Source organism: Ictalurus punctatus, chromosome 25 (assembly GCF_001660625.3).
Source record: "Ictalurus punctatus breed USDA103 chromosome 25, Coco_2.0, whole genome shotgun sequence".
Taxonomy (NCBI): Eukaryota; Metazoa; Chordata; class Actinopteri; order Siluriformes; family Ictaluridae; genus Ictalurus; species Ictalurus punctatus.
In genome coordinates this window covers 16,178,757-16,199,491 of record NC_030440.2, presented here as the reverse complement: position 1 = coordinate 16,199,491, position 20,735 = coordinate 16,178,757, and the positions used below count along the sequence as shown (strand labels likewise).

The 20,735-nt window shown below is 40.2% G+C and overlaps 1 protein-coding gene across 1 annotated transcript; it reads left to right on the top strand.

The window, feature by feature from the left end:
• The first annotated feature begins 546 nt into the window (after positions 1-546).
• LOC108257560 (protein unc-93 homolog A) lies at positions 547-20,345 on the top strand. The gene is made up of 9 exons (XM_017455434.3): positions 547-1,696; positions 6,864-6,981; positions 8,207-8,388; positions 14,024-14,253; positions 14,350-14,475; positions 14,591-14,808; positions 15,372-15,507; positions 18,890-19,021; positions 19,463-20,345. Exons 2-9 carry the CDS (start codon positions 6,892-6,894, stop codon positions 19,756-19,758), a joined length of 1,410 nt encoding a protein of 469 aa, XP_017310923.1. The 5' UTR covers positions 547-1,696; positions 6,864-6,891; the 3' UTR covers positions 19,759-20,345.
• Positions 20,346-20,735: the final 390 nt, after the last annotated feature.

Here is a 20,735-nt window from a genome sequence, read left to right as displayed (position 1 = left end):
GTGAATAGAATAGAACACATAGGCTAATACAAACTGACTGGAACATAGAATCGAATAGAATTAGAATCACAATATAGAATAGAATATTGATTACAGTAGAATAGAATTATAATATCGATAATAAAAATTAAATAGAGAAATAACATTTTAATAGAATAGGACCAGAATATAGTAGAGACAGATTTAGAACACAGAATGAAATAGAATTAGAACTGTGAATAGAATATTGAACACAGAAGCACAGAATTAGAACATTGAAAAGAAAGAAAAAATTACAATATTGAATAGAACCGAATACAGTAGAATAAAAATAGAAGTATTGTTTAAACATTGGATAGTAAAATTACATTTCTAAAACGCTAGATTGTGTATAACACATTTAATATATATGATAAATATCTGATGTCTGAAATAATAACACAGACACGGAAATAATAAGACACACACACACGCATAACAATAATAATAATAATAAATTATATATATATATATATAAATTATTATAAAATATATAATTGACCCTTGACCCTTCTTTGACCTGTCAGCAGCACGTCAACATTAGTATGCCTAACATATGCGTGTGTTTTATCCTTAATAATTAGCGTGTGACGATGCGTGTGTATTTCTTAAAAGAAAAGCTCCAGATGCCTCTGGACCATCACTTCATCCTCATCCTCACACCGCGAGCCTCCACTGAATGCCGGCGCACCTCCCCAAATGGACAAGGCATTTATATTGACGCACTCGCCGTTGTGATATTCTTTGAAACGAAAGGGGGCGACTCTGAGTAATTGTCCTATAAACCAACAGGAGGTAGCTGAGAGAAGTAGTAGTTTGTCAGAGCAACCTTAGCAACGCTTACAAACATGGCGTCTCGCATTGAGTTGCTGAATGCTGAGGAGGAATTATTGTGTTTGTTGTTGACTGTTTGTTTTCAGTAAACTTCAGTAAAACCCACAGTATGAATAAAAGAATCATATAAGAATCATATAAAACCCAGTAAACCTTGAGATTATCACTTGTCACATTACAACAAAATATAGCTATAAATATGAGAACGTATAAAACGAAATGGAACAAACTTAATTTTTTATTTCAGTGATTTCGTTTAATCACTGAGTCTGATGGTGCAGTGTAGTGACTGTGTTTATTTGTGAAGATGCTGATGAATGAAAACACGGTGAACCCCCCCTAAAAAAAGAAAAACTTTCAGCTTTGGCTTTATTCTTTCAACAGTATGCACAAAGCAAATCAAAATCACTATTTAAAAAACATTTCCATGAATTTTCACGGGTCGAAAAAATAATAAGCGTGAATTAAACATTTACAATTATATTATGCAAAACTGAACCATGAGTTCAAAGTTTTCTGAGTCACACACAAAATCATTTTTTCCAGTGTGTTATCATGTGTTATTCAGTACGCTAGGTCATTGTAACTCTAACAGAATCACGCAAAAACAAATAAAAACACAAGTATCTAGAGAGTAAAGGTATAACATCTGGTGAAGACTGAACAGCACCAACATATGTTTTGTAATCCCCACACCCTAGTTTGCCTGATTTGAAAAAAAAAAAAAAAAAAGAGTCATACATTCATGATCAAGAGTCATGATCACAGTGCATGCTGCAATGACACTTTTCTGAGGATCTTAGCACTGAGACAGCCTACACACCACTCTCGAGGAATTTAGCAGGTAAACAACACACCATGTGGTGTGTATATGTGTGTATACACTCTATATGTCTGTGTATGCATGTGTGTATGTGTGTGTATATACTGTATATGTCTGTGTATGCATGTGTGTATGTGTGTGTATATACTGTATATGTCTGTGTATGCATGTGTGTATATGTGTGTATATACTGTATATGTCTGTGTATGCATGTGTGTATATGTGTGTATATACTGTATATGTCTGTGTATGCATGTGTATATGTGTGTATATACTCTATATGTCTGTGTATGCATGTGTGTATATGTGTGTGCATTAGTTTGTGCACTCTTGACGTAGTTAAAATTTGTATTTAGTATCAGGATCCAGGATACTTTATTACCATTATTAGAAAGTCTTGCCGAAGTGTGTGTTATAGAGTATGTGAGTAATAATAATCATTAAATATAACTGATTTATTTTTGTAAACAGAAGACGAAGACACAAAATGAGCATGAAAAATTATAGAGACTTTAAAAGTCACAGTAATGTCTATACTTGTGATGTTAAATTCAGGAATTTGAGTGCTAATTTGTTTTTATAAAAAAAATTATTTAAAATCACGTTTAATTGATTTGCAAACATTCTGTTAGGAAATGCAGCTCTTTTCCAATTGTGTCTTTTTCACATTGCTGGCATAAATTGTGATTATTTTCGGATACTGTACGATTATTTGGAATACTTTATTTGCCTTAAATTTAGCCATAGTGTGTTTCAAATATATACAGTGTATCCGCAAAGTATTCACAGCGCTTCACTTTTCCCACATTTTGTTATGTTACAGCCTTATTCTAAAATGGATTAAATTCATTATTTTCCTCAAAATTCTACAAACAATACCCCATAATGACAACGTGAAAGAAGTTTGTTTGAAATCTTTGCAAATTTATTTAAAAAACAAACAAACAAACAAACAAACAAACAAAAGCCCCAGTCGTGCTTACTGGACGATTCAGAAGTTTTGAAGTACATCTATATCCGATTCCATCAAAAACAATAAGGTTGCGAAGGTCTTGGGAGACCTTGTTGCTTTTACCCATCATGAGATGTTTCTTGTGTGACACCTTGGTAACGAAAAAACCTTTTTCTAGACCATCAGTTACTAACCCAGCTGATATTAACTTGCACAGATAGGAGGTATAATTACTTTCTAACTACTTACGGATTTCTGCGGGTTCCTTGCCTTACCGAACTGCTTTTTCTTAGCGTGTTCAATACTTTTTTCCCGTGTCATTCCACTTTATTACACATAACTTCATTTAAGGACTTTAATGTTGTGAATTCTTAATATTTCCGGATTTCTTGAGTTAACACTGATGTCTGCTGAAAATTTCATGCGAATAACCTCACTGGAAATATATTTACTGAAAACAATGTTGACACGTTCAATACTTATTTCCCCCACTGTATCATTTATCTTATGTCATGGAAATTAGACTGCACTCGCAGACACGTCCTTTCAGGTGAAAAGGTTTATTACAGAAGGATGAATGCAGGATAGAAGAAAGCAGGACAGAAGAAAACAGGATAGAACAATGAGAGCGCTCTGAGGCGCTTGTACTGAACATCTACTATATATGACGCGCAAGGCACAATACACTTCCCTGTACTGATAAGGAGCAGTTTGAGGCAATTCAAGCAGCCTTTGTTTCAGGGTCGAACCCTTAACAGAAAAACATGTTTGTGTCTCTGTAAGCAGATACACATTCTGTACTAATCTAAATGACATGACATGACCTTCTTTGACGTTATCCTCAGATGAACATGAACAGAACAAGACTATTACAAAGTAAAAATGTATAATTTCCCTCACAATTATCATGTGGGTTTAAGTGACTGGACCTTGCTATTCAGGTGTGACTGCATGCTTGAGGAACTGAGTAGAGTTACAGTAAATGGTACATCCTGAAGAAAGGACACACTTTATCTGGATGGTACAGATTTATTAGAGCAAAGGTGCAATAAAACTTGACGAGCATCAGTTACGTCAACAGAACATTTTGGTCATCACTGGGATTCTCGGACTTCGTTGGCAATTAGTAATAGAGAAGGCAACAGGCTTTGTCTTACTACACGGAGCTACACTTATCATCCGCTTCAACGGGAACACCCGTACACTTGATCATTCATCCAATTATTCAATCAGACAATCGAGCGGCTGCAGCGCAATGCATAACATCTTGCAGATTCAGGTCAAGAGTTTCAGTTAAATTTCAAACACCAGAGAGGATGAAAATGTGCTCTCAGTGACTTCGACCATGGCATGATTGTTTGTGCCAGGGGACTGGTTTGAGAATATCAGAAACTGATCTCCTTGGAAATTTATGCACAAAAAATGGAGCAACAACAAACAAACAGACACACACACACACACACACACACACACACACACACACACACACACAAAACATCGTGTGAGAAAGGGCTTATAGCCCTTAAAGTTATTATAACAGCTATGTATGTAATGTATACTCATACATATTGTAATTACAGGAACGTGTGCAAAGCCTTATATCAAGCCTTAGGCATTATAGCATATTATGAATGTGTTCATAGTTTATTATACAATAGACTTGACCTTCACAGGAAGGTCAAGTCTATATATAATGACCTATAAATGAATTTATAACCTGTTATAATGCATTCATAAGGCATTATATACTATACTCTAAAAAACACTAGGTTAAAAACCATCCAAATTGGATTATTTTTAACCCTACGGCTGGGTAAATATAGGACAGAACACATTTTGGGTTCAATTAAGCCACCAAGTTTGGTTGTTCATTTTAACCCCAAGAAAAATTGGTTTTCAATCCAAAGGACAGTTGAATTTTTTTTATTATTATTATTATTATTTATTTATTTATTTTTACAAAAATGCTGGGTTAACTTTATTTAATAAATGGTTAAATATTTTCAGGGTTATTTTAACCCTTTGAAAATGTCAAATCTACCACATTATAAACAAATATGTCAACATGTTATCTCCTTTATTTATACACAAGGAGGTGTTCAGAAATGTATTGCTAGAGCTGCTAAAGTGGTGTTCGTATATAGACTTTAAAGTAAATGACTCAAATAAGTCATATATTTAAGATGAAAACATCAGATTTTAATCAAAGGAGACGTTTAAAACATCCAATAAAATGTGTTAAAAATAACACAATAACACAGAGCTGTATATATTTATACCCCCCCCCCCCACCCTACAATTATCCTAAAATGCTAAAATGAATGAATGAATTAATTAAAAAATGAAGCTCATGAAATAAATAAACAAGTGCATGAAATTCGGATGACGATTATTATAATAATTTAAACATTTGACAGATTGTAAGAATTGGAGTTGACGCATCTTCTTACAAATCTCCCGGCCACCTGGGAAGACAAGAGTCCCACTCCCTTCCATTTGAAAAGCTGTAAAAGAGCAAAAAGAGTGTTGGTTAGTTGTTAGCTACAAAATAAGGACAAATGCCTTTGGGCTTTAACTGAGAAATTCCGTTACAAAATCCCAAGTTGTGTAATTTTGGAAATGTGGCCTTCACTCTCCCAGTGACTCACCAGGAAAATCTAGCTGACTTGCGAATATTTATTTTTCTGCCTTTAGCACCTCAACGCCAATTTATTTGCTCAACCTAATGAATTTACATTACATTTACATTTATTCATTTAGCAGACGCTTTTATCCAAAGTGACTTACAAATGAGAAAATACAAGCAAATTTAACCAACATTACAGAGACAGTGGAAAGCATTACAACCTACTGTAACCCCCAACCTCTCTTTTTGTCACGTTAACCTTGTGTAGAACTTTTGGCCTCGACATTACTGAACTAGCTAAGTTCCGTTAGCCACTGACTGTCTGCACCTGTTACCCAGCGTTGACATTCACCCAATACATGAAGAAACACGGCTCTAACACATCCTCGTAATGCTAATTACTACAGCTTGCCTTGTTCAAAACACTAGCTAAATGTAGTTAACATTAACCCACTCTCTGTATTACATCATGGTGAATAGCTATAATGCTAGGTTATCGTTAACTCTCAAAAAGGTCATGGGAATGTCTAACATTACCGCGAGCTGTATGCTAAAGTAATGTTATCAACTCAGGTGAGCGTCTAGGTTAGCATCACTCATCCCTATTGTGATTGGATTAGCATCCAGCTAGCTGACCCTAACTCGGAGCCTCAGATAAGATTCAGACCCAGAGAATTCTAGAATAACCTCAGTCCATATTTCACAGCCAGTATAAACACATGACACTAGTAGTGCATCGCCAACACTGAGGAAGCAGTACATGATGTTCACTTTTGAAGCTAAAGCGAGAGGTGAAGTTAATTATCACTCTCTGAGTTACTGTTTTACAGTGAGTACTTTTTCAAGAGCTCGGCCAGGCATTTTCAGCAGCAGTATAGCTAAATAGTGATGAATGCTAACTTACCTGTGGTCATTTCGCCTCAAAAACCACTACCTCCACCTGAGGCGAATTCAATCAGTCTGCGCTGAATTGATCTGACCCAAGGAGTTGGGCTGAGGGAGGGGTGCATTGACTCACCTATCAGTGAAAATGACCCAGCAAATAACCCAATGGTATTACATGGTAACATAACCTATCATTTTTTAGAGTGTACTTTACAGATTTATTCACCATATTTAAACAATCCAATCAAATCCATATCCGTTTGTGTGGATAACACAACCAATAACTATTTTTTACAGAAGCTAAGTTAACACAAGTTAACTTTCAGCCTCTTTTGTGATGATCCATTATATTGTAGTGATATATATATATATATATATATATATATATATATATATATATATATATATAAACATCATATACTGTTTCTATGATTCTCTAAAGTAATTACATTGCTTTTTATTGGTCAGCATCGTTTCTGTTATGCTGTGTTACCAGTATGTTTTGGAAGTTTAGCTATTACAGTACATTCCCTGACTCTGAAAACACAAGCCCGTCAAAGGTTCATGTTTTGAAGACGAAGGCAGACTTTTCTGCTCACAGCTTTATGGTTCTCAGGTGCTGAACTTTGCCCTCTAGCACAACAGACTTCAATTCATCGGTATACGAAGTATGTGGAAATCTGACATACAGCAGTCAGAAACTCTCTCTTTTTTTCTACTTACAGGATTTTTACAGATTCGTAATCTGCCAGAATGATAAGCCGAAATACCAAAAATGTGCTCGTGGTATCTTTTGGATTTTTTTTCTTGTTTATGGCGTTTGGAGGACTACAGAATCTACAGGTAATATGTCTTAATTTTCTCGAACAGTAGAACAGCTGCAAATGACAGGTTTATATAAACGCACATTATCATACATACAACACGTTACCATTTCGACAGTAACAGCTTGTACTGTACACAGGGACTTATATGGTGGACATTCACATAATCTAAGACTTATACTGATTAAAAAAAAACTGTTAATTAACAAAGTTAAAAATGCAATTGTTAATATGGTGATGTTTTATGTAAAGAAATATTTATTTATCATTTCTGGAAGGAGCCTCCAGTGTCAGGTATTTGTAAAAGTGCTCTGTTTTCAGGACAGAGGAGGTGCTTGGTAAACTGACAAGCTGCATTTCTTAGCACAGTGGGTCTCAACCCGGGGGGCACGGAGAGATCAGAAGGGGGATGCAAATTGTTTTCAAGAAAGAAAAAAAACACACACAGGGCATCTAGCGACTTTTTGGACAAACCATAGCAACTTTACAAATGTGGCCAGTACTGTCTTGCAAGCACGAGGTCTTGCTTTCCCGCTGCTCTCACACCTCTCTCTGTGTCTGCTCTGTTCAGTGAGGGGCCGAGAGCCGGAGATATCCATGTTATGGATAACGAGACGTGCCCTTCATCTCAATTTACATCATTCGTTTGCAAATGTTTTTAGAATGCAAAACGACAGGAATGCAACATGTTGTACATGTAAAATAGTCTACGTTATTACAGCCGAGTTCTCTTGTTCAAAGTAGTTATAGTGTTCAGAAACATTTTCGATCGTTCATGTTCCCATACCTGTCCATTATATAGTTTTATAAAAGTTATAAAACAAAAATCATAAAAGTTATGAAAAGTAATTAATATATATACATATACATACACATACATATACATATATATATATATATATATATATATATATATATATATATATATATATATACATATACATATATACATATATATACATATATATATATATATACATATACATATATACATATACATATATACATATATATATATATATACATATATACATATATATATATATATATATATATATATATATATACATATACATACACACACACAATAGATAATCATTATACCTGGTGTTCTCCAATATGGGGTGGGGGGTGGGGGGTGCATTTAAATGAATTATCAAATGTTTTTTTTTTATTATTTAAAAGTGGAAGTGTTGCTGTATTAGGTTTTGAGAGTATGCTGTATATTACACTGTGTATCACAGAGCAGTCTAAATGCTGAGGAAGGAATGGGCGTTATCTCACTGAGCGTCATCTACGGAACCGTCATTCTGTCCTCCATGTTCCTGCCTCCCATCATGATCAAAAACCTGGGCTGTAAATGGACCATCGTCATCTGCATGGCCTGCTACATCAGCTATTCCTTTGGAAATCTCTTTCCTGGATGGTGAGCCTGTTCGTCTACAAGCATTAATGAAAAATGATTTTGAAGCAGGAACATGCAGAAAGGGGTGTGGGGGGGATCTCTGGGACTCGAGCCCCTGCCCTTTTTCTAAATTATTTAAAAAGCATTTGAATTCAAATTAACACGAGAGCGCGCACAAGACAGTAGCAAATTACTCACAAGAGAGTCTGAGAATGTTCCTATTTATTTGTCCGACTCGAGTCGGCGGTCAGATAGTCTCGTTGTCATGACACAATCGTGATATGCGTCTCGCTTCAGTAGGTAGACAGGTATGCTGAGACCACTATCTCTTCTGATAACCTTTTCGTAATATTAGCAGCATTTTATATGTTTATCACCAGTTGTTTTCAAATTGATCTCAGTGGTTGAGACATCTGCCTACTAATCAGAAGGTCGTCAGCTCAAATCCCAGCACTGCCAAGCTGCCACTGCTGGGCCCTTGAGCATGACCCTTAACCCTCAAGTGCTCAGCAGTCGCTCTGGATAAGAGCGTCTGCCAAATGCCATAAATAAGTACTAGCTACTCAAGTTTGTTACATTTCCAGACATGCAAGTAACCTTGTTATATTATATAGTCAGTAAAGGCACGATGCCAAACAGACAGAGACGGCAGAAAATTAAAGAAAACGTGAAGGAGGCAGCGAAAGGGACCGCTTACTTATCAACATGGGTAAAAAAGGTGAGCTAATAGGAGACAGATAGCTGCAAAGATAGCTGCAAAAAAAAAGGCATCATATGTTTACAAAGACTGATAGTCGGTGGTACTGGTGTTCTGTTCAGCAATACACCGGTTACCCTTGCCCCCTGGGGAACTGTTGTTTTGCTTTTTTATATAAATAAAAATCATTTAGTTCATCTGAATGTTCACCGGAGGCGATAAACTGAAAGCACCTGCTCCATTCAGCATGACGGATTTTTTTCAAGGACTCATGGATTCACTTTTCAAGATCCCGGATATACTTATACTATATATGTATAGTAACTTGCCCCATGTTAACTAATATGGTCAATTTAGTCCTGTAGCCTAAGTGATGTGAAAAAATCGTGATATGAGATCATTCAAATCTCAATTTGTCTTTTTAAAATGAAATTTGAATAAGCTTTGAGACTGAAAAGCAGTTCAGCAAGCAGTGCTGCAGGTTTATGGAAGTCGGAGTGCTACTGCCAAATGAAAATTTCACTGTGAAATTTGAGTAAAATTTTTGTTATATTTAAGTGCATTTGGCTTAAAGAAATTGATTTATCAAATTAAATATTTTGAGGTAATTAGTTTCCACAAATTTTTGGAGTTAAATGAGCTTATCTGGTTTTACAGTGCATTACTGTAGGTTATGTTAGTAGTCTCATTCTGACATTACATTATAGTGACCACACACAGTCTGCTTACGATGTCTACATGGGTGATAAATATATGTAATTAAATTGCAGTTAGTAAAGTAGTTAAAGTATAAAGTGGTAAATTAGCTCTTTGGTGAGCTAATTAGCCTTTTTTTTTTTTGCCCCTGCCCCTGAGGAACTCTCTGCATGTCCCTGTTTTTAAGGGTATGATTTATGTAGTCATAACTGCCTCATAATGTTGTTTATATAATTTATATCTGACTGCAAAAGTTTGCATACCCTTGGGACAAAATAAAGAAGACAAAAAAGTATTTGTTCTTATGTAGGCCTATACCAACAAGACATTTGTAATAACGAACTTAACCTAATTTTACTGAGGTTCATTATTACAAATGTTTAAAAAGTGTATGATAAGATATAAATACTATTTTTTAAAATAAACATTCTATAAATTTAATAGACATTATAGATAGTCTGTAAAATTAAAAAATGATCAAATTCTATAAAATCTCTATAAAAATACTCTAATAAATATTCTAGAACATGTTTATTCATCCATTGGTTCATTCTAAAGACTACTTGATTGATTTACTGATATATGTTTGTTGTCTTGTTTTAAGACACAACCACACATATTCACATATCCTATTCATACACTGCAGACACTTTGGAAATGCCAATCAGTCTACAATGCATGTCTATGAGTAAACCGGAGTAAACCATGGAAATCATGAAGCAGAGACAGGGTCAAAAAACACGCTTTGGTCAGGAGATCGAGATTCAACGAGCCATGACCCCCTTGGTTGTGGCCTAGGGTGTTCGTGTTGACTAGCGTGGAATGTTCGTGCCACCTGCCCATTGGCCTGAGGGTGATATCCGGAGGTCAGACTTACGGTTGCCCCAAGTTTGTCCATAAAGCTGACCCATACACCTGAGGTGAATTGAGAACCCCGGTCACTGACGATGTCCTCAATGTCTTCCGGAATTCTGAAGTACCTGAACACATGGTTGAAGAGAAGCTCAGCTGTGGCAAAGGCAATGGGCAGACTGGGCATTAGGATGAAGCATAGTGACTTTGAGAAGCGGTCAGTGGCAGTATGCCTGCAGGATAGAAGAAGAAGGAGAAGAAGCCTTTTATTTGTCACATATACATTACAGCACAGTGTAATGTATTCTTCAAATCAAATTCTTTTCTTCGCATATCACAGCTTTTTAGGAAGCTGGAGTCAGAAAACAGGATCAGCCATGATACAGCGCTCCTGGTGCAGAGAGGGTTAAGGGCCTTGCTCAAGGGCCCAACAGTAGCAGCTTGACATTACTGGGGCTTGAGCCCCTGACCTTCTGATCACCATGAGCCACCATTGTCCACTGCCTGCAATCCTGCAGGTCAGTGATCAAATCGACCACAATGTGGGGCCACAGTTTCTGGGGTGTAGTCAGAGGCAGGAGCTTGCTGGCTGGTGGGGTTCATGGTATCATTCATGTGGATTTGGCACAAGCTGTACATGAAGAGACTATGGTGCACATCCGCAGCCATGTTTGTCCACCAGTACTTGCAGATGATAAGTGTGTTTTGTGGCTGGGTGGCCCGTGGCCATGGAGGTGTGGGCCCATGTGACAAGTTTGGCTTGAACACTTTGTTTGGGGGGAAGAATGGGATTTTTTTTGCTGTGTGAGTGATAGTTTGGTTTATTTCCCAGTCCATGTCACACGAAGCAGGAGGCAAGAAAGATGAGCTCCTCACTGCCCTCTCATGGACCAGTGGCATGCATGCGGGATAAAGCTTGCATGATAAAGCTTGTTCTTGGAGCTGGGCCTACATGTGAGGGTGAACTGAAACCTGGCAAAGAATACAGACCAGCGGGCTTGATGGGGTTTCAGACACTTCACAGTTCTGAGGAACCCAAGGTATGGCCCCTTCCAGCCAATGGTGCCACTCCTCCAGGGCTAAATTCACAGCCAATAGCTAACAGTTCCAGATATAATAATTCTGTTTGGCTGGAGATAACTTCCTGGAGAAGAATGCCATGGGATGTATCTTGGGCTTGTCCCTGAATGGCTGAGAAAGGATGGCTGCAACTCCCATCTCGATAGAAGGGCCTCGATAGATAGTGGGGTTTGAGAATAGGCACAGTGGTAAATGCGGCGTTGAGCTCCAGGCCAGGTGCTTTGACACCTTTCTGAGGAGCAATGTCAGGGGAAGTGCTATGGAGCTGAATCTCTGATGAAACACTGATAGAAATTAGCAAAGCCGAGGAATTGCTGCAGGTCCTTGACTGTCTTGTAGGCCAGTCTGTCTCTGCGGCACTGATGTAGCCCAAGAATGAGATGCGCTGGTGGAACTCGCAATTTTCACCCTTGACGTATACAGTTGGGTCCTAGAGCCTAATGATGGCCTCCTTCACGTGCATTGACACCTATTTGGACCACATATTGAGAGGTCACATGAACAGCTACCAAATGAAAAATTTAACACTTCAAAATTCAACTCCAAATCTCTTCAATTTGTCATGAAATAATGAGGAAATGGGCCACACCTGGCTATGAACCTTCTTATGAATCAACTGTCCAATTACTTTTGAGCCTGTGAAAATGGAGGAACTATCAAAAAATGGCTGTAATTCCTAAACAGTTAATGCAATATTTTTCTTAAACCCCTTGAATTAAAGCTGAAAGTCTACATTTTGACTGCTTGATTGCTTCATTTCAAATCTATTGTGGTGATGTTTAAAGGTGAAATGACAAAAATCGTATCACTGTCCAAATACTTATGTACCCGACTGTAACTGGTGCTGCATGAGGTGTCGGAGGACTTGGTGAACATGGAGCAAATGATTTTCATATTAGGTGTGTAGATCAGAATACTGTCGATATATGCTATGACGTATCTCACCAGCATATCCCTCGATATGTCATTTATGAGGCACTGGAAGACTGAGGGGTGCTGGAGAGCCCATATGGCATTACCAGGTGTTTGCAGTGGCCAGAGCTAGTGCTGAATCCACTTATCTCCCTCCTGGATATGTACCAGATTGTATGCACTGTGGAGATCCAGCTTTGTGAAAATTTGGGCAGAACGGAGCTGCTCGAGGACTGTAGGGACCTGAGGCAGAGTGTACCAGTACTTACAGTAACTGCCACCTGGTTCAGTCCCCAGTAGTCAGTGCATGGCTTCCTGCTCAGCTAGGGAATGGGGGTAAATCCTATTGTGAAAGGGAGTGGTCTCAGGCAGCAGCTAGATGCCACAATCATAGGAACAATGTGGGGGTAATACGCTGGTCTTTGTTTTGCTGAAAGCCTCCTTCAGATCAAGGTATTCTGATGGGATGGTGAAGGATGCTTGGTCCACTGGACTTTCCATTGAGTATGAGGCCACAAATAGCTGGGGGGATTGGAGGCAATGTCTGTGACAGTGGGCTGACCAGCACGTAATTTCTTTGTCCATCCAGGATATCTGTGGGTTGTGTGGAGTTGCATCCATGGGAAGCCCAGGATGACAGGGTGCTTAGGTCACATGTAAGCAACAAGTTAATAAGAAAGAGATCTGCTCCTGATGTGCACAGAGCGATGACACCTCATGGGCTCTCCGTCAATGGTGTGGATGCGAAGGAGGTGCTACAGGGGCATGTTCAGGTGGTTCAAGGTCTCCTGGTAGATGAAATTGCCAGCTGATCCTGAATCAGTCAGCGCTGCCAGAAAAGAGACCACATGGATCATAAGTGATTGGTGAGATGCATGGTATGGACTCACTATTTTAGAGCCTCCCACTGGAGGCTGAACCAGGCTTGACAGTGTGTTTGGAGCATAGGGAACATTGCCCAATGAAGTGGTTGGCTCCACTGCAGTAGAAGAAATGTTGTTCCCTGCGGCGTCTTGCTCTCTCTCTCCATCATTAGGACTGGCGTGTCCTGGCTGCATGGGCTCAGATGGTGTGGTCTCTTCTTTGTTGGGGTTACGATTGTCAAGCAGATGTTTTGATTTAATTAGCTGATTAGAGTTCTTCTCAGGTTGAAATTCTGTATTATAAATTCTTTATTCGAATATTATGAGATACTGGATTTTTGTTTTCCATGAGCTGTAAGCCGTAATCCTCGAGATTAAAACACAACATTTTTAAATATCTCACTTTATGTGTAATGAGTCTAGAATACAGAAAAGTTCCACTTTTTGAATTAAATTACAGAAAAAATGAATTTTTCCAGGATATTCCAATTTTTTAAGATCCACCTGTAATAAAATGTTAGCAGTGAATCTTTAACGAAATGTGTTACATCCGCAGGCCCAGTCTGATCGCTACATCTGCTGTTCTGGGTTTGGGAGGCTCTCCACTTTGGTCTGCTAAGTGCACGTACCTTACAATCAGTGGGAATGCACAGGCGGAGAAAGAAAACAAGAAAGGCCAGGATATCATAAACCAAAACTTTGGCCTTTTCTTTTTCATCTTCCAGTCGTCTGCCGTTTGGGGAAACCTCATGTCATCACTCATATTTCAACAAGACACTAACATAGGTACAGCTGAAACAGAACGCAACACATGTCTCTGATTGTGATGATTAGACTTAGACTAGTATACTTTATACAATATTGGTGTGTCTGTTCTCTAAGCTGAAATCCCTGAGGAGAGACTGCAGTTCTGTGGTGCTGCCCTGTGCAATGAGAACTTCACCACCTCGGGGAACTTCACACGACCGGAGCAGAATCTCGTAAACATACTTTTGGGCTGCTATATTGGTAAACAGTTGGAACTACCAAACAGTTATTAGCTTTTCTACACAGCATTGTTGAATTCTTGTACATGTCTGTATTTAAGTACTGTATATAACTCAGCTGAGCGATACCTCTGTAGGTCTGGGGGTTCTGGCGATGGTCCTTGTGGCAGTTTTCCTGGACAACATTGATGGAAAAGATGCAAAAGAGTTTCGCAAGGACAAAGGCAACCAAACGTTCTGCAGTACCTTCCTGGCCACGTTCAGGCTTCTAGGAGATAAGAGGCTGTTAATGCTCATTCCCTTGACTATGTACAGTGGATTCGAGCAAAGCTTCCTCACCGGTGAATACACAAAGGTGAACAGATCTGTGAATATAATTAATTATATACACATTTATCATACACAGTGATCCCAAAAAGTATTAAGCCATACTTACAAATGTATAATTTTCACTGTATTAGAAAACAACCAAACAACTGCATGTCAAACCAAATGGCATTTATGTTAAAGAAAGATACCACATGCGCACGGTGTCTTAGTGGTTAGCACGTTCGCCTCACACCTCCAGGGTCTGGGGTTTGAGTCCTGGCAGGGCCATGCGTGTGCGGAGTTTGCATGTTTCTCCCCGTGCTGCGGGGGTTTCCTCTGGGTACTCTGCTTTCCTCCCCAAGTCCAAAGACATGCAGGGTAGGCTGATTGGCATGTCCAAAGTGTCTGTAGTGTATGAATGGGTGTGTGATTGTGCCCTGTGATGGACTGGCACCCTGTCCAGGGTGTACCCTGCCTTGTGCCCAATGCTCCCTGGGATAGGCTCCCCGTGACCCTGAAAGAAGGATAAGTGGTATAGAAGATGGATGGAAGGATTAAATGAATTTGTTAATATTCTTCAGAGAACAAAAGTTTGTGATTGTCTTGCAGAATTATGTGACCTGTGCAATAGGAATCCATTATGTTGGATTTGTAATGATCTGCTTTGGCGCTGTGAGTTCGCTGAGCTCTTTCTCATTTGGGAAGCTTGCGCAGTACACCGGGAGGATCCCCCTCTTCTCTTTTGGTAAGTCAGTTTAATCAGAGTAGCCCGAGGTGGGAAGTATTTTAGTGATAGTACATTATTGCAATGCCTGTGTATCATTTTAGAGGATGAATATTTATAGGTTACATTTCTATGAAAAACACACTTTTTGTTTACTTATATTGTTTTCATTGACACCTTCCAAGTACCCACAGATCTTACATCAAATTTTTTTTTCATCGGCTTGGATACCAACACAATCACTAAATGTTAAAACTTTGAACATGTACAATTTGTATAAATATTACAACCAATCATATTTCCACAAGGACTATACATGAGTCTTATTTACACTGCATACACAACATTACACCTACACCAAGTTAATTTTCAAACGATCTGTCTCTTCACTCATCGCCCATCCAGAAAAGTATGCTGGTGACCCAGCTGTTGGTAAAGGTTTCATGCTCCAATGTTCACTCTACTTCGCTGGTTACGAAGGGGTCCAAAATTGCTCAATTCATCTGCTCACTGACAAGGCGCTAGCATGGACCACAGCAGTTTGATCAAAAGGTGTAGATCACATTGTCTACTATGAACGCTTCCTTCAACTCTTCCAAAGAGTGTTCAACCTCAGTATTCACCTCAGGGCAAGGAGATTCAAGAGTGACTCCTTACCCTGAAGCAAGGGATCCAAAGCACTGCTGAATTCACACTCAGCATTCACACATTAGCAGCATGTCTCACCCCAACATGGTGAGTCCAGCCAGATTCCTTTCTCACCTCCATTGATTTCATCACTGATCTTCCCCCATCACAGCTCAACACATCATGGTGGTCATCGACTGATTTTCCAAGTCTCTATGCCTAATACCTCTCCCCTGCCGACCATCAGCCTTCAGTACAGCAGAACTGGTGTTTGTTACGGAACGGGACTGGAGGCGGATGCAGGTGCAGGTCACACTCTTTATTATTTAAACAAGAAACAAATAAACAGATAAACAAACACAGGGAGCGCGGTCTCTACTGACTATACACACTCTGGTCCCCTAGCTACGACCGCTAGCATGCTACACCTTAGCATATACCGTTACACTTCCTTGACGAACCAAACCAACTATAATACTGCACGATGTGCGCAGTCACACGGGGGGGGGGGGGGGGGGGGGGGGGGTCCACGTGACCAGTCAGCGGCCGTACCGCAGTGCCCTCTGCTGGCCGTGGCGTAACAGAACCCCCCTCCAAAGGGTGCTCCTCCCGGAGCACCAAGAACCCCCCTCCAACGGGGGTCCCGGGCCCCTGTGCGAACTGTCTTTCGCTGCGACAGAAAGCGAAGCATCCTCCGTCGGGCAGCAGAGGAGCAGAGCAGCATCCCCACCGGGGTTGAAAGTCAGAGCACCGCCCCTGGGATTCTGGGCACCGCCCTCGGTGGCTCTGGAACTCTGGGTGCCACCCTCGGCGGCACTGGAGGGCTGGGCGGCCTCCTCGGCCGGGCGGGGCAGCGGGACGGCCTCCTCGGCCGGGCTGGGCAGCCGGACGGCCTCCTTGGCCATGCAGGGCAGCGGGACGGCCTCCTCGGCTGGGCTGGGTGCCAAAAGGCTGTCCCGCTGCCCTGCACAGCCGAGGAGGCCGCCCCGCTACCCTGCATGGCTGAGGAAGCTGTCCTGCTGTCCAGCCCAGCTGCGGAGGCCGCCCCGCTACCCTGCACGGCTGAGGAAGCTGTCCTGCTGTCCAGCCCAGCTGCGGAGGCCGTCCCGCTACCCTGCACGGCCTAGGAAGCCGTCCTGCTGCCCAGTCCGGCTGAGGAGGCCGTCCTGCTGCCCAATCCAGCTGAGGAGGCCGTCCCGCTGCCCTGCACGGCCGAGGAAGCTGTCCCGCTGCCCAGTCCAGCTGAGGAGGCCGTCCCGCTGCCCTGCATGGCCGAGGAGGCCGTCCCGCTGCCCTGCATGGCCGAGGAGGCCGTCCCGCTGCCCCGCCCGGCTGAGGAGGCCGCCCAGCCCTCCAGTGCCGCCGAGGGTGGCACCCAGAGTTCCAGCGCTGCCGGGGGTGGTGCCCAGCATCCCAGGGGCGGTGTCCTGCGTCCCAGCACCGCCAGGGGCGGTGCTCTGACTTTCAACCCCGGTGGGGATGCTGCTCTGCTCCTCTGCTGCCTGACGGAGACTGCTTCGCTTTCTGTCGCAGCGAAAGACAGTTCGCACAGGGGACCCCCGTTGGAGGGGGGTTCTTTGGAGGGGGGTTCTGTTACGCCACGGCCAGCAGAGGGCACTGCGGTACGGCCGCTGACTGGTCACGTGACTCTTTTGTTTTCGTTCACTTCACGCTTGGACACTGAGTTAAGTTTGAGTAAGTCTCTGATTTGCCACAGGTGCCCATGTTTTGAGTTAATTAGGTTTGTTAGTTAAACCCCCCCCGTGTGACGGCGCACATCGCGCAGTATTATAGTTGGTTTAGTTCGTCAAGTGAAGGAAGTATACCGGTATGTGCTAATGTGTAGGTTGCTAGTGGTCGTAGCTAGGGGACCAGAGTGAGTATAGTCCGTAGAGACCGCGCTCCCTGTGTTTCTTTACCTGTTTATTTGTTTCTGGTTTACGTAATAAAGACTGTGACCTGCACCTGCATCCGCCTCCAGCCTCGTTCCGTAACAGTGTTCAATCACATGTTTAGGTACTTTGGCATCCCTGAAGAAATAGTGAGTGACCGGGGAGCCAAATTCACATCTGGAATTTGGCAAGGGTTCATGAAAAAAATTAGGTATCTGCTGCTGTGACACATGCAATATGTTTGATTTCTATGCATTCAACATGGCTCCTGGATAAACTGTCCTTGTGTTTAGCATCGAAAAACTTATTTACACAACTAAATATATTGAGTAAATGTTTCTAATGCTGCCTAAGGTTTAGTTTGATTTTTATTCATATTTATATTTATACCTGAGAGTTAATCTGTGATCAAAAGGTGTTAATGTCATGTAACATGTAACATAAGCAACAGGTTTATATTCATTTTCTATAGTAACAGCTCATACACAGATACTTGTACAGCAGATGCTCCACATAATCTAGGACTAATAATAAACTGAGGAGTTTATGCTTCCTGGTATCTCAGTAAAATGACAAAAAATGATAGGCTCTGTATGTTTTTGTTTGTTTGTTTGTTTGTTTGAGAGAGAGAGAGGGAGACCACATGGTCTGTCATGTGTTCCATGGTGGATTTCTAGAATATTTGTTTTTCAGAGCTTGTACTTTTCAATGCATACTGAAATATGTCACACAAAAATGAACAATAAAGATAAACACACACACACACACACACGAGTACCTGTATGAATACATGTAAATGAGCTGTCACTGTCCCAGGTGTGTAAAAGCCCAGCTGGTGAAGGACAGGCAGGTCTTATTGGTATTGCTACTCTTTCTCCTCACAGCCGCTGTGATAAACCTGAGTTGTGTGATAGCTCTGCTGTACTGGAGGCCTCATCCGGACGAGCTGCCCTTCCTCTTTGTGTTTCCTGCTCTCTGGGGTGTGGCAGATGCTGTGTGGCAAACACAAGCCAACGGTGAGACTCGTAACAACCGAGACATCTTTCTTACATAAGAATCAATCTAATAAAGCCGGTGTTTATAACAATACATGGCAACTATATAACCCATTGACATAAACCTAAAATATTTTTGGAAAAACAAAAATATATTTAACGTTATAACATCAACTGTTATAAAAACTGTTTGTCAAGCTGATATAACACCTGACTTAGACATAGCATAGACTTTTGTTAGCATACTGTACATTTCCAAATATCTCTGACTTAGCGAGCTGTGTCACATTATAACCATTATGTCACACCGACATAAAGTGCACTGGGCAACAAAGTCAGCTGTCATGAAAGACTTTATAAATGAAGGACTTATGTAGGTCTTATGTAGCCCTATGAAGTCCACCCTTAACACTACTTCACAGAAGAGGTTCTAACAACTTTCCATGCGTTTTTGCATTTCAGCATTGTACGGCACTCTGTTCCCTCAGCAACATGAGGCAGCATTCGCTAATTATCGCATGTGGGAGTGTTCGGGCTTCTTGATACCCTTCGCGTACAGCACGTTCATCTGTCTGTCCACCAAACTCTACATCCTCATCTCAGTCCTTTTGCTGGCCATGCTGATGTACTTCTGGATGGAGTACAATGAGTACAAGCATCCCACTCCAGCAGTGAAACGCGACGCAGACAAGCTGGACGAGATGCACGTTAAAGGCACAGAGAAAAACCAGAACAGAATTAGTCAGACAAGATTATAGGCAAGAATATGATGAAACAGAGAATAGAATCTGTTTTTTTAAATATATTTTTTTTAAAAATAGGGAGCAGATGAGGTATGAATGGTGGCTACGTTACTCATAGCTAACATCTTTGTAGTTAAATAAATAAACATTATTATTATTATTATTATTATTATTATTATTATTATTATTATTATTAGGTGTCACGTCCCAAAGATGTGAAGACGGCTATTATTTTCGTTAGTTTTCTTATTATTAGGGGTCAAGCCCTGAAGGGACATAGGCACATCTTGTAATCCTTAGTGTTCTGCTTTTTCTCCTTCTTCTTCTTCTTATTATTATTATTAGGGGTCAAGCCCCGAAGAAACACGTAATTCACATACGCATAATCTCTCTCACTAGTTCGTTAAAGTAGATTGAACTCTAATCGTGCTACTTTATCTGTATCTAATTTAGTATGTAACGACCTGTAGATCAAATAACTGATTTAAATGAACTGTTATTATTATCCTTCCCATCACAATGTGAACTTCAAAAAAACAACGGTAGCTTTAACTTTTCAATGCTGTATGTTTCGCATATTCCACATGGTACAATAAAATCATTTAATGCACACCTAGTTGTGTATGAATCCTTAATTAAAGAAAAGACAATAGTCTAATCCATTTTTTTTTGTTAATATATTTTATGTATTAATTTAGTCTTATCCAGACAATTTAAAAAAAAAAAATGTATTATTATTTTTTTTGCTATACAATTACTTAATATAGACTTGGGCTTATGTTAGTGCTTCATTAAGCATGTTAAAAGCTTTTCTGCTAGTATTTTACATTTATTTTGAATTTAATAATTTTTATATTATATTATATATATACACTATATTATATATATATAATATAGTAAAAACACAGGAAAAACAGAAAACAATGAGAAGCAATCTAAAAGTTCATGAAAATGAAAGTAAAACACAGGTAGAACATGACACACTGTAATTT